The sequence below is a fragment of the Lissotriton helveticus genome, chromosome 7 (assembly GCF_964261635.1).
Source record: "Lissotriton helveticus chromosome 7, aLisHel1.1, whole genome shotgun sequence".
Taxonomy (NCBI): Eukaryota; Metazoa; Chordata; class Amphibia; order Caudata; family Salamandridae; genus Lissotriton; species Lissotriton helveticus.
Window position 1 is genome coordinate 531,291,039 of NC_136068.1, and position 14,614 is coordinate 531,305,652.

General features: G+C 42.1%; 1 protein-coding gene across 5 annotated transcripts in view; it reads right to left on the reverse strand.

The window, feature by feature from the left end:
* Positions 1 to 1,393: 1,393 nt before the first annotated feature.
* LOC144768719 (up-regulator of cell proliferation-like) overlaps positions 1,394 to 14,614 on the reverse strand; it is a 583,220-nt gene continuing 569,999 nt past the window's right edge. For all 5 annotated transcript variants that reach the window (XM_078652593.1, XM_078652591.1, XM_078652592.1 and 2 more), the window contains one exon: positions 1,394 to 6,761. In XM_078652593.1, coding sequence (XP_078508719.1) covers positions 2,038 to 6,761 — 4,724 coding nt within the window. In that variant the 3' untranslated portion in view covers positions 1,394 to 2,037. The remainder of the gene's footprint in view (positions 6,762 to 14,614) is intronic.

Sequence of the window (14,614 nt, forward strand, 5' to 3'; positions counted from 1 at the left end):
GTGAGATGGATGTCACTTATGGCACCGACGTTGTGCAGAGCCGACCGACGCCACCTACTGGTGCGCAGGGGTACTGCTCACCAAACATTTTTGGGATCCAGTCTGATGCCTGAGGAAAATCAAAGGTAAGAAATCTGTGGCTAGAAGTCCCTACCAAATAATAGTCAGGAGGCACAAAATAAAGAAAACGGCAAAGATAAAAGGCAAAACAACAAGCACAGGAGATACCAGCAGGGATTACAGCCATGGAAAACAGTTAAAGGCAAAATATAAACTAACAGCAAGACAAAAGGCAAAACTTACAAGCACAGGAGATATTGGGCATGAACAGGCAAGACTAAAGGCAAAACTAGAAGGCATGGATTACAGATAAAAGGCACAGACCCCAATCGATAGACACCAAGTTTTCAGTGACAAAACAAAAGCAAAGGCAGGCAGAGTATTACACAGGAGGCGGAGGGCAGCTTGCAGAAACTGAACACAGAACTTTGGCAGTGAGGAGGAGCTGGCACAGGGGCCTGCTCCTGGTGCAGATCTCTCCACTTTAATTAAGTACACTAAATAATTGTTTAAAAGGGTCAAATGAAATAAACCTATTAAGAAAAATAGCCTCCTTTGCTCTCAAAATCATGACTCTTATTAATAAGTGCAGGAGGAGTCTAATACTTGTTACAGAGTTGCAGTGGGCACGCCTTTTAAATCTGCAAGCTCCATATAATGTTTATTTAATGTTTAATTCATTCTCATCTTAAGAAGTTATTGTATTAATAAGGTACCATCTGGTCTATATTTTTACCGGTGCTAGCAGAAGACAGATGCACCTGCTGCTGGCAAAATGACAGAGAAATTCACACTTGCATTCTGTCACAGTGCTAACCTCGCACTTTGTAATCTGTTAAAGGAGAATCTATTACAAAAAGAATGGGGTTTAGCACAACTGCATTGAGGGTGTTTTATTATTAGGGAAACCAATTATAATTATTGCCTTCGATGCTTGTGACGGAACCGTTCCGCCATCAGTCACGGCTGAGCTGTGCTGATGACGGAACGGTTCCGTCACGACCGCACCCTGTTCTGGAATGTCCAGCACAGGGGCGGAATCGGCGCCGCACGGAAGCGGTTAAAGTACTCTAAGCATACTATTGGAAAAAAAATTATGGCCAATGCAGCAGCAAAGCATGCTGTTGATGTCTCGAGTATGGGGTTACTATTCTAGGTTAAATGTTTACCCTCTACTAGGTCATCACATTATCATACCGCATCCTTGTTAGAAATTTGAAAAGTAAAAGCCGTCATGACAATTCCGACTGAGGTCAAGAAAGCAGATTCAGATTAACTAAGGTTTGGCTCCCTATATTAGTTAAAGAAAGACTTTAACACAGACTGATGTATTTTTAATTTATTTACATACTTCAGGTATTATGGACCACAGCATACAATTTGAACAAAATTACTTCTCACGGCACCTCTAGCAATCCAACTGATAAAATCAACATTTTGAAATTTAAGTAGCATCACTGCTAATAGGTTCACACAAATAGTAAATATACACAGGACTTTTTGAAATGTATTACAAAACAAGGAATAATCCAGGAGATAAAATGTTTGGAGAGGAAAGGACCTCAATTTTACTCTTTACTGGTTAAAGCCTTATTCAAATGTATCAGCTTTTTCCCCAGAGTCCATGCAATGAAATAAAAGTCTGTGTGTCTTCTCTCCAGGTGATCTTCATCTAAAGTAGAGAGGGCTGTCATGATATTTGTTTAGAACTACCAATTCAGCAATCTCTTGAAGGAATGTAGAAGGAGCATAATGCCAGATGCCTTAGGCAATGTATACAATGTATACCAATTCGAATGTAAAAACACAAATATGTTCGATGACTTGTAATACAGAAAAACAATGATGCTTTTTTCGACCTGCTGAAATTCTATATGTTATAAAGATTTCAACCACTTCTCCAAAAAGAACCAGCAACCTTTCTATAATTATCCAATAAACAATGTAACATTACAAGGGTGAATTCTTGCTTTGCTTTTACTTCACACGGAACACTTCCTTGATGCTTTTCTGTGCTTGCTTAATGGTAATTTCTTCCCAGCCAACTGGAAGATTAGCTGGGAGAGCAGAGTAGAAGTCAGCAAACTTTTTGTTGAACTGCCTAAAAATGAACTTCCAGTAATCGGAGGCTCCAATACTAGCATCAGGCTGAATGCACCAATCTGGAAAATACACCCGGTAGTCCTTGTAGGGATGCCACTGAAATAGTGTGGCTGAATGTCTAAATGACGAGTTAGAAACCACATCAGAGGAGCATAGGGAAAACACAAGATCACGTGTAGGCTCGTTCTGGACACCACCTAGACCCTGTGGGCGGTGCACTGAGGCAAAGTGCTCCTTGTGTTCCTTCCCTCCTGCTTCACAAGGGGCTTTACAAAATGGGCACTGCTTGGCACATCCAAATATTTTTCTAAACAGTTCATCCTGAGGCTTGTAAGGTAAATGGTCAAGTTTTTCTCTAATGTCTGAATTTGTTCGTTCCATCAGGATATGTTGTTCGAGCTCAGTAAGGAAAAAACAAACGTCCTCAGAAAACTGATCGATGTTTGCAGTGTTTTGGAATAGAATCACTTCCAAGCTGCCCTTTGGGATTACAAGTTCCTTCTGCAATGTAATGCAAAACACTTCTAAAAATTCTGAGACTGTTTCATGTTGTTTCTCTCTCACAGACTGAATTACTTCTTGAACCCGTTTTGTTATAGTAGAAAGGATACTTGTTTCAAGCATGTTCAAACTGCCCATTTTACTGCAGTGATTTCGGATGTGTTCAAATATATATTGTTTAACGAACCCTTCATAATTACAAATGTATTCTCTGTATCTTTCAAATGAATTGTTTTCCAAAAGATTGTAGAGAAGGTCAAACTGAAAAAATGTCCGGCTACTGTATTTAAATGAGTGTCCATGATGGAGAATATCTTCTACAATCTCCAAGCCAAGTCTTCTTTCAATGTAGTCATTTAGAGCTGGTTTCAAGCACTGTTCACAAAAATCCTTAGCCCTCTTCCGACATTCATCCTTTCTCAGATAAAGGTCTTTAAAAGTTGAGAAATACTGGGATTTAAAATTCTCCAGACAGGACTGAGGATCATTTTCTCTGACAAAATCTTTGTGCATCTTCTGAAAGACTTTGGCGGCATTCCCCAAAATGTGAAGCTTCAGATCTACTACAAAATGACGGGTGGTGGAAAGACTTTGAAAATCGTCACTATGTAGACTGTGGTTGATCATATGCAACAGCTCCATACAATAAGTTCCGTCATAGTCCACCTTAGAAATCACTTTACCTTCAACATAACTATTGCATTTGTTAACCAACGCTTTAGAAAGTTCATCGGCTCTGCGTGAGCATTCATGAGTGAACATTTCTTTTAAACCTCTACCATGGTACCACGGCAAGTCAAAATACTCTGGTTTCATTTTAAAATTAATTTTTGCATAACTGACTAAATTTTGGGCATTCTGGAAAACCTGATTGCCAAAACTAGCCTGACTGCTTAAGTCCTTCATCAGATGACAATGCATGTCTTGAGAAATCTGGCGTTGCTCCATTTTATTGAGTTGTAAGTCAGTTATTGTTTGTGTCCACGTGCTTCCAAATTCACTTTCTAACTCCTCATTACTTAACTCACAATTTCGCTCTCGGCAGTGTTCTAAAAGGCTGACCACTTTTCCTTCGATCACTTTAATATATTTAGCTTGTAAAGTCTCAATCTTGTACTTACTTTTTTTAATGCGAATTGCCTCTTCAAATTTGCTAAACAAGTAACTTTCAAGTTCATTTTTCAAAGATTTAGAACTCCGGATAAAATCTTCTCTGTATTTTTCTATTAGATGGATATTCTGTGCCCCACTATCAAAATATTTCTGCACATAAGACACCAATTTCTGTTCTCCGCACTCCAATTCCTGAAAGGCTTCTCTTTTCAATTTGTTGTAGGTATTTATATCAAGTTCACTTGAAGCTTGATTGTAAATTACTGTTTCTGTCTTGGACACCCAGAGATGCATTTCTTTGCGGAAGGCCCATTCCCACTCGCTGAACTTAATAGACAGCTGGTTGTAAGCTTCAGCCACAAGGCTGTTTCTGAAGCTAAAGATAAAGTTCTCATGTTTAACTGCATTCCACAAGCTCTTTAGCCATTCCATAAAAGCTGTGATATCTTTGTAACTTCTATTGGCTGAACGGGTTTGTATAAATTTAAATAAGTACTTCTTCAACTCAAGAACATTTTCACTGTACCCTCGGTTCACGGGGGCCATTGGTGGAACACCATGCCATAAACCAGGGATATACCAATTGTGTTTCTCCGGATCATACTCCATGATATCAGAGAATGCTATCTCCCTGCTCTGTTTCTCCATCTTTGCTGCTACTTTAGTCATTTCGTTCAGCTGCTCCAACAGATGTTTCCTGTCTCTCATGTTTTGCTCATAAGCAGACACATCACTGACGTTCTGGTGCACAAACTGACAATTCGGATTTTGACCAATTTCCTCCATCCTAAGAAAAGCATGGACAACAATTTGCAAGATATCTTTCATTTCAGTGGCATTTTCCATGGCTACATTAACAATTGTAATATCGCTTAGCCCAATGACAATTGTTGCCAGTTCATTGTCATGTGCATAGCTGTCCTCTAGTGTAGCCAGCTCTGGGGCTTTCAAGCCTTCGGTGTCAATGACCAGAATAAAATCACAGCCAAGTGTCTTCTTTAGATTGTCTTTCACTTTAATAAGCAGCATGAAGGCCCCACGTGTGCATCTGCCACTGCTCACAGAAAACTGGAGGCCAAACATTGTGTTCAGAAGCGTGGATTTGCCCGTGCTCTGCACTCCCAGCACAGTTACAACAATCATTCGACACTGTCCCTTCACTCTGGTGTTCAGCTCGGTCAGGACGTCTGTTATCCACTTTAAGGGAATGTTTGAGGCATCTCCGTCAACCAGCTCAAGAGGAAACCCTTCCAGAAGGAGATCAGCAGCAATGCTCGGTAGATGGACGAACTGTCTGTTTCTGCGCCTCACATGTTTTACAATGGAACATTCTGCCTCATAATACTGCCCCAACTCACGCATAAAGTGCTCCAGCCCGAGTGAGCTGGCAGATATTTTTCTATCTAGTTCTGCTAACTGGGAAGGGTCATTTAGAGAACTGGACAACTCCTTATACTCTGTTCTCAGTCGAGAAAGGTTTTTTCTAGCAATGTGGTCCAGATTCAGTTTCATCCACTTCAGGAAATAGTGTTTCTCGATTTTTGAAAGCTGTCCTATTGCAGAAATGAATTTAATCATGCCATCAGTGAGGTCACATTTATTCTGCTGCCTGCGTAGCTCTAATATCTCTTTCCTTAGCTGAGACTTGTAAATCTCTGGCGGGGTGTCCCCTTGACTTCTTAGTCTGCAGCACTCTTTCTCTGCTTTTGCCAATCTCTTCCAGAGGTCCCCCTGTAATCTCATCATTTCCTTCTTGTACTCAACCACATCATTGATCTCTGCTGTAATTTCTTTGGCATGCTTACTTGCATTCTGGCATTCCACACGGTACTCATCTACACAGATTCCCATCTGCTGAGCAATGACGGCCATGCTCTCAACAGTCACAGGGTAGGGGGGGTCTACGACACTTCCAAGCATGGTTGACTGTAGTTTCTTTACAAACTCAGCATCGTTCATGGCTTTGCCTTTCATTAGCAGGCTGCATTTGCTAAGCTTCAGTGCAGGGGCTAGTTTATTGAGGACTATTAAGGTGTCATTCGGTCCATCTGTCAAGGGATGTAGGATGAAGTAGTATTTTGGGTTTGGTTTCTTAAGAGAGAGCAATAATGCAAGTTGTTTCTCACTTATGTGCTCAACAAATATAAATACAGCACATGAAATCTCACATAAGAAGCTGAACTGCAACCAGTGAGATTCAATGTCTCCACGTAGATTTGTAACAGCTACAGGTTCTGGAAAGAGATCAGAGTTCTCCCTTCCTCCAGGAAAGTACCATGCTATCTCCACGAGCCCACTTGATATTCTCCTTGCAACATTCCCAGATTCCATGTCTCTGTGGATAAAGTAGTCATGGTGCTGCTGCCGGGGGCTGAGCAACTCATTCAGAATTTTGGATTTTGATAGGCTGCAGCTCCCTAGACGTACAAAGGACACAGTGGGCATAGGTGTGAGCACCAGGGTCTCTTCCATAAACCCTTTAATGTCTCTCAGTGATTGAGGCCTCCATTTTCTCACAATATCCCTCATGGCCCACAGCATGAATGTGCACTGGGTTCCATCACATGGTGGTAGCAATAAGGGAAGAGCAAACTGGCACATAGACATTTTTTGCATAAGTTCCTGCTGCAAAAAGCTGTCTGAGCACAAGAAGAGGACACAGAGGGCATCCAAGGGGTTGATGGAATGTTGGGTGTCTTCCATGTTCAAACAAAATATTGCTTCATCTGCACTCTGTCCAATGTTCTGCGCACAGGCTACTTCATCACTGGTCGTAGGCTTGTAAAGACTTGTGTTTCTTGCTGTAACATTCAAAGCCATGATCCCTCTCAGTACATGCCAAGGTACATCTTCTAAAGTTTCGAGATTTGTGGCATTTAAGCTTTCCTGTCCAATTTCAAGGACATCCCGAAGTGAGAGATTGGCTGTTTTGTAGGCGTCCATTTTCATAATAGACAGAATCTCCTCAAACGCTTTTCTTCTCCCTGTGAAATACATACAAAAAATATCAGATTATGCTTTAAAAAAAATAACCAAGCATGCATAACAAACCGTTTACAGTAGACAGAGTGTCAATAATCTCCAGTTTTGCCTTTGCAATTATCATGAAGGGAAAAACTGATACAATAAATTAAACACTATTTAGAGAAGCTTAGGCAAAGCCAATTGATCTATTTTACAAGTCAAAATGGTTCTTCAATCAGCTGCGAGTTTATGTGATAGTGTGGATGGCTGAGTGGGCGGCTGCAATAGTGAATCTATAGTCGGATGGGAGTGTGTACATGGTTGGATGAAGAACTAGAAACCGAGCATATGGATGAGTATAGGGATAGTGAGGTCCTATATGAATGAATTGCTGAATGAGCGAGTGCTTCGATAGATTGCTGAATGAACTGGCAAGTGCATGAATTGATGCAAACAGGTAACACCACTCTAACAGGCCTTGGCCTGGGACAGAAATAGGAACAGTATTAAAGAAAGCCCAAGAATTATGCATGTGCAAGAATTCCATCAGGGGCTTGGCAGCCAATAATGGCAATTGCATATTTATATAACATATACCAAGGTTAAGCATAATTAAGCATTATGCAAAAAGAGTATAACTATAACTATTTCAAACGTTGCTACACTATGTCAAGAATTACCAACATTATGCCATCAAAAACATTGTGCAAAGGTGGGCACTACTGTGACAAGAATGCCCACAATTAATCCAGAATTCCAATCAATATACATGTTATGAATGTTTAGAATTGCACCTGCAATCATTAATGCATGCACGGATTTGCGCCATCACTCATTAATCCTAACTGCATTTAGGTCCTGGGAAGGTGCCTCATGTCATTTACATAAACATGAACTTGTGCACGCTTTCCTGTATATGCATGTACATGAACAAACCCTTCGTTTTACCAAGATGTTGTGACAAACTTGTGGCTATCTTGCTTCTAGAGAGGCGAGTAAAAGGCAGTCTGTTTTTCTAATAAGAGTAGCCTCTAATAGATGGATCATTTTTTGCATCTAGGCTTCAACATCAACTTTGGAATATGGCTACCTTACAACACTTTCACTTCCTTTTTTTTATCTACACTTTCCCTAAACATTTGGGTTTCTGGCCTAGCAACTTGACCTGGAGTGCGCTTCTTCAAGTGTATAATTTTCATACCAGTGCGCATAAATCTAAGATATCATAAGTTTTTTCTTCATTTTCATTTGCTAATAACACTATCATTGTGTCATTTTCATTCTTTTCCCATTGATGGGTATTCCAGATAATGTTGTCCCATGGGTCCAGTTCAATTCAATGTTTCATATCGATTTCTAAGAAAGCCTAATCTGGCCGCCATTACTTCCATGATGCCGCTCACCTGTCTGACCCGACTAACCGCCAATCGTATAGCATACCAACATTGTTTTTTTTCAGAAATAGGTAAATTAAAACTCGCACTGCTAAAAAAAAAATGAGAAACTAATAAGGTGCCAATCGCATTTATCTTTACCTGTGATCATATTTCAACGCCTTAACTAAAGCGAATGGCAATAACTGACAGCTACTGGATTCAAGAAAGTTTTGGAAAAAAAATATTTACTACAAAAATAACGTCTCAAACGTATATGAACTAACATTACAAAGTAAGGTGCACATGTATCAAAATTTGATTTTGCGATTACTTAATAGCTAAAATTAAGGATTCGCTAATAAGGAACCGCAAATGCCTATGCATGTAGGGATTGCAAAAAAATAGCGATTCCTACAAATTCCTTAATTGCGACTCGCAAATTGCGAGTAGTAATCCAAGGAATTGATTCCCATTCATTCCTATGGGCCCAGATGCCCATAGGAATGAATGGGAATTGCATGCGCAAATTGTGAGTACCCAATAGGTACTTGCAAACTGCGCATGCAATTTCAAGGCTGTAAGGGTTCCAAAAGGATACCCTGTTGCACCCCTGAAATTAGATTTGTACCACATGTTGCGCACACATTTGAAAAATGCACTTTGAAAAATGCACTAAAGTTTTCGCAAATTACCATCAATATGAAATTTACAGTAATTTGCGACCCCTAATTGCGAAATCGCAATTTTTCTGGGATAATGCATTGCATTTAAGGAATTGCAATTTGCGATTCCTTAAATGCAATCGCAATTTAAGTAACCGCAAATTTTGCGATTCCTTAATTTGCGATTTTTGCATTTGGGATTATGCATCCCAAATGCAAAAATACCGGTCACAAAGGCACCGATTCTGCAAATCTGCCCGTTTGCGACCGTTTTTTACGTTGAGGCATGGGGCCCTAAGAACACAAGATATGTCACAGATCGATAGTGGACAACACCACAAAAATTAATAGTAATCAATCAATCATGCCCTCTAAAATTATGGCAAGTACATTTCGACGTCAAGACTTCTTTGGAATGCGGCCTGTATATTACTCCTGCCACATTCCCTGTCCGAGATATTTAGCACACAATTTTTTACGCTGAAAGTTCTGCACAAAATTCTGCTGTTTATCCCGCTAACCCTCAGGAAAACAGTAGTCGGAGCCCTGGTTCTGTCCAGAGTCGATTACTGCAACGCCTAATACTTGGGAGCAGATAAAGGGCGGATTGCAAAACTTTAGTCACTGCAGAATGCGGCTGACAGGTGCTATCTGATCTACCCAAACATCACCCTATGTCTGCCAGCATTAAACAGCTCCATTAGCTCCCAGTTTGGTAGAGAGTGGATTTTAAGGCCCTCTTACTTGTACATAAGGCTCTGTATGGAGGAGGAGCTGCGGACATTCAACATCTATTCCCCTGGTACTCGTCACAACGCTGCCTCTGGTTAGCCAATACAGGACTGATCCTGGTCCCCAAGCTAAAAAGAGCCAGATGGGGAGGAAAGGGCTTCTCGTATCAAGCGGCCAAACTGTGGAACTCCCTCCCCACTCTGATCAGACTACAGACGAATAGGGCTCATTTTAGAAAATTGATAAAGACATGGTTCTGTTCCTTAGCTCCAGAACAACTAGCGTTAGCTTCGGTATCCATTCGGTATCCACTCACCTCAGCGCCAAGACGCCTCAGTAATAGTGCGCTATATAAGAAGTCAGCCAGTCAGTCATGATTACTGAATGACAGATAGGGCCATAACGTGTCCCAAGTTTGATACGATTGTAACAGAGAATATTCTCACATTTGCAAGATAAACCACATTATACTTTAACTCCAGAGTAATAATATCCACATTTGTAAAGCGCACAATCACCCGTTAGGGTCTCTAGGCGCTGGGGGCCGTCGGGAAGATTAAGCAAGCTATTACCCAGAGTCACATGGTGCTGGGCTAATCTGCCGCCGGTGCCGGGGATCGAACCGTGATCCCCATATTCCGGAGTCAGTCGCCCTGGCCGCGGCGCCACACCTCTTCCCGAGTAATATACCATAATTTGGTCTTCGAGAGCTTATATGATCAAGAACATCGATGTACAGAGATGGGCATGGGGTTAGGCCTCTTCTGCAATTGAAGGTCGACACTCGATAGGTCGACAATTGTGTAACTTTGCAATCTTTTTTGTCAGTCTATCACATTTAGATAAGCCCACAGAACAGTCATTCATAACTCAAGTCCAGAAGGCAAGACAAATACTGCGGGTGGTTCCTTGTGCCACTCCAGCCAATAAATGGAGGCCGGAAGAGGCTGCTGTGGGAGAAGCACTCACTGGGAAAACGCCTGACAGACTAGCTCTGCAAATTATCCTTTTTTGTGCGTTTAACAGGAAACCTCAAAATTGACTTGGTGCATTTTTGCAGCCACCAACCTTGTGTGATAAAGAAAATAAAATAAAAAGTGTGCAGTCAACCTGGTAGGGTGTAATGCAATGAAACATTTCACTACTCCGGAATGCACATTACAGCATGAAATAATTCAGGGGCATTTATTGCTTGAATCTGATAATGAAAAGACTTACAGATGGCTAAAGTGGTGTTTACATATTTGGGCTATTAATTGAGAGGGTTAAGTACACATGAAAAAATAATCACAATCTTTGTCAGGGTGAACCACTAAAGTCATTAATTAAACCTGAGCTCAACACCCTGGTAGCTATGGGACACAGCAGACAAGCTCAACTTAGAAAACAATGTGTACAGAGTTTATGCAGTTCTAAAACAGCATTAAAGTTGAAATGGAATACACAAAATGACATCAACGTGACAAAAATCCAATAAGGGGAACCAAAGATATGAATTTTTAATGTTATAAGTAAAAATAGCAAAAGAAGCAGAAAGTACAAAAATGAATAAAGGCCATGATAGCCTGGGATCTAGGGGCAATTTGATGTTTGCCCCTATGGAGCGTGAGTCGCATACACCAACTAGGACCATCCTTGTAAAAAATGTTGCCTTCTGTGTTTAGTCCTTCCAGTCCCAGTCCTGCACAGGATTACACTTCAGAAGCTCCCCAGGACCCACCAGAGAGGCATTTTACCACCCTGTTAGTTTCTGACAGTGTCCATACCAGGTACAATTGCCATTGATCAGCTGGGCCGTTGCAGGAAAGACCTCTTGTAGCTTATTGTATCCCTGCAGCTTAAACAGGAGGTCAGACTTATGACCCTTGGAGTACACATCTTTGTCATAGATATAAGAGGAAGAGCAAGTTAAGTCCCATAGGGCTCATCTTAGGAGTCTTTCTGATGGGTGCCTAGAAATGTAACATTTATTACTATAACAAGCTAGTTGGTGGGGATGACTCCTGCGGACAGCCTAACCAATGGGGCAAAGGCTCCCGGGGCTAACCCTAACCCATTGTTGCATTCTGAAGATGGCTAAAGTCTTCAACCAACTAAACTTGAGCCTTGAAGGGGTGGTGAGTGACTATGTAAATCCTGATGTCCGCCCACATCTAACACTAAAATGCAGTTTTAGGCAGACCGTGTGCCCCCAACAAACTCAGACTAGTCTGGTAGAACATATCTGAACATTATGCAACCATACAGTGGATGCACAAGTTTCTTTACCATACAGTTTTCCTCCTTTTAAGTACACCCTGTGAGAAATTGGTGTTGGTTGACTGGGGTAGGAGTCCTGGTCAAGCAGCAACCACAATTCTTCTCAGGGTGAAGCCCTGCTCTGTGCACACGGCCACCTCTTTGCACATACATCAGACCGCGGAGCCGATTAGGCGCAGTCGCGGCCTGATCCGGGGGTGAGCCGCCATCTTAGAGGGAGGTGCAGGGGTCGCGGTCTAGTCTTTCCGACCCTCCCACCCTCTTCCCATATAAATGTGTATCATCTCCCGTCTGCGCCCATACGGGTCCAGGGGCCACACCCCCTGGACAAATCCAGCGGCCTAGATTTTGCTATGACGCAGACCAGATCCTTGCTTTTAGGCCCATGAGGGATCATACGACGGCTAGGTTTAACATGCTGGACCAGTTCCCACTATGCTGCCCTCACTGTTCTTTTTATCTGGACGTTCCGCAATTATGTCGTAGCCTAGCACCACGAGCGGTGGTTCTTTCTCTTCCTAATTACACCTTCTTTAGCATGAACTGTCGATCCTTGCCCAAACATAAACATGAGATTTTCGACCTTCTTACGGACAAATCTCCTGATGCACTTTTCATTACGGAAACTTGGCTCCATGACAGTTCTGGACCTGATATTGCAGAAGCTTTGCCTGTTGAGTATGCTATTGTGAGGAATGATCGGCCCAGGAAAACAGGGGGCGGTGTGGCAATAATATTTAAAAATACTTATCAATGCCAATTTGATCCGGTCCCCTTAGGCAGTTGTGAGGCAGCGTATTTTAAGCTGGCTCTCCATCCCAAACCAACCCTCTCTGGACTGCTAGTGTATCGTCCCCCAGGTCCTGTTAACTCTTGGCAGGCACAACTTTCTGAATTGATAGCATCAGTCCTCACATCGTCCAGCAACTTTTTTTGTTGTTGGCGATCTCAATGTGCATTTAGAGGATCTTAAGGACAGTATGACCTGCAATCTCATTGCGGACCTTGCCTCCATGAATCTTATCCTACAAAACACGGGTCCTTCCCACAGGGGAGGACACTTTCTGGATCCGATCTTTTCTAACAGTGTCCAAGTAAAGTGTTCTCCGGTGGTGCCGGTCATCTGGTCTGATCATTATCTAATTAAGTTCACTGTCACGAGTAATGAGGTCATATTTAAACATAGACCTGCCGTGAGTACACGGAAGAGGGACTGGAGAAGACTCAACGTTGTTGCTTTTAATAAAGCCTTGGCTGATCTTGAGCTCATTAATTTATCTGATTCTGATGACATGGATGCGGTGGCTAGCTCTGTGAACGCTTGGCTCCTTGAAGCCATCAATACTTGTCTTCCTTCTGTCCATAAGAAAGGGATAATTCACCAATCTCCCGCCCCATGGTATAACGAGACACTTCGCATCGATAAATCTAAATGTAAGAAATTTTAACGTGTTTGGAGGAAAGACTATTCTTTCGTAGCCGGTATCATTTATAAAACTGAGCTGAAACGCTATCATAAGGCGTGTGCCCTAAGAAGGGCTAATCATGTCAATAGAATAATCAATGAAGCAATGAATAAATCCAAAACACTGTCTAACGTGGTTAGAGAGCTTGCTGGTTCACAGACCACGGCGGTACTTTCTCCTTTATCTAGCAGTAAATGCGACAAGCTCGCCCAGTATTTCATCTCCAAAATTGTGAATATACACCAGGACATTTATACCCAAGGTAACAAATTTAATTTGACGACTCCCCTCCTGACTAGGGGGAAGGATGCTAACTCTTTAGTGTCCCCCTTGGCTCAACTTTCGTCCTGGCCAGATCTTTGCCCCTCAACTCTCGGAGATTCTGAGCAAAGTTAAGTCAGGCTCGCCGCTAGACCCTTTGCCTGTTCCGATACTATGCTCTTTGGATTCCCCACATCTTTCTACAATCTGCAAAATGCGGAACCATTCACTGGGCACTGCCATTGTCCCCAGTTGTTGGAAACACGCAATTGTTACCCCGCTATTGAAGAAATCCTCTGCGGATCCCAAGGTTACCTCTAATTTCCGTCCCATTTCGTTATTACCAGCATTTTCCAAAATCTTAGAAAGGCATATTCATGTACATTTGTCAAAATTTGTGAAAGAAAATAGTCTTTTGCATCCCTCCCAGTCCGGCTTTCGTCCGGGTTTCTCCACGGAGACTACCCTTTTGGGCGTCATTGATAATCTTCGCCTGCTTTTGGATCGAGGAGAAACGGTTGTGCTGATTTTACTCTATCTCAGCGCAGCCTTTGATACTGTATTGCACAGTATCCTTCTCAGATCCCTGGCTTCCATTGGCATTGGCGGAAAAGCCTTGGACTGGCTTAAGTCCTTTCTGTCTGATCGTACTTTTCAAATCTTTTCTAATTCATCCTCTTCTAAAAGTTACCCCTCCCCGCACGGTGTGCCCCAGGGATCAATCCTTAGTCCCCTCCTTTTTAATTTGTATGTTACACCCCTGACTTATGTTGCACAACGTTCTGGATTAAATGTATTCACTTATGCAGATGATTCCCAAATTGTTTTTTCATTATCTCAAACAGATTCCACTTCTCCCTCTCCCTTGCAAGCAGGCCTTAGCGAAATATCTGGTTGGATGAATCGCAACCTGCTCAAATTAAATGGTGAAAAGACTGAGGTACTGGTCCTCGGAAATAAACCTGACCTTTGGAGCCTGAGACATTGGCCAACTGCCATGGGTTCCTTACCAACACCGTCAGAACGAGTGCAGAATCTTGGAGTAATTATTGACAGGGGACTATCTATGAAAGATCAGGCTAATAAAGTCGCAGCCACCTGTTTTACCATCCTACGG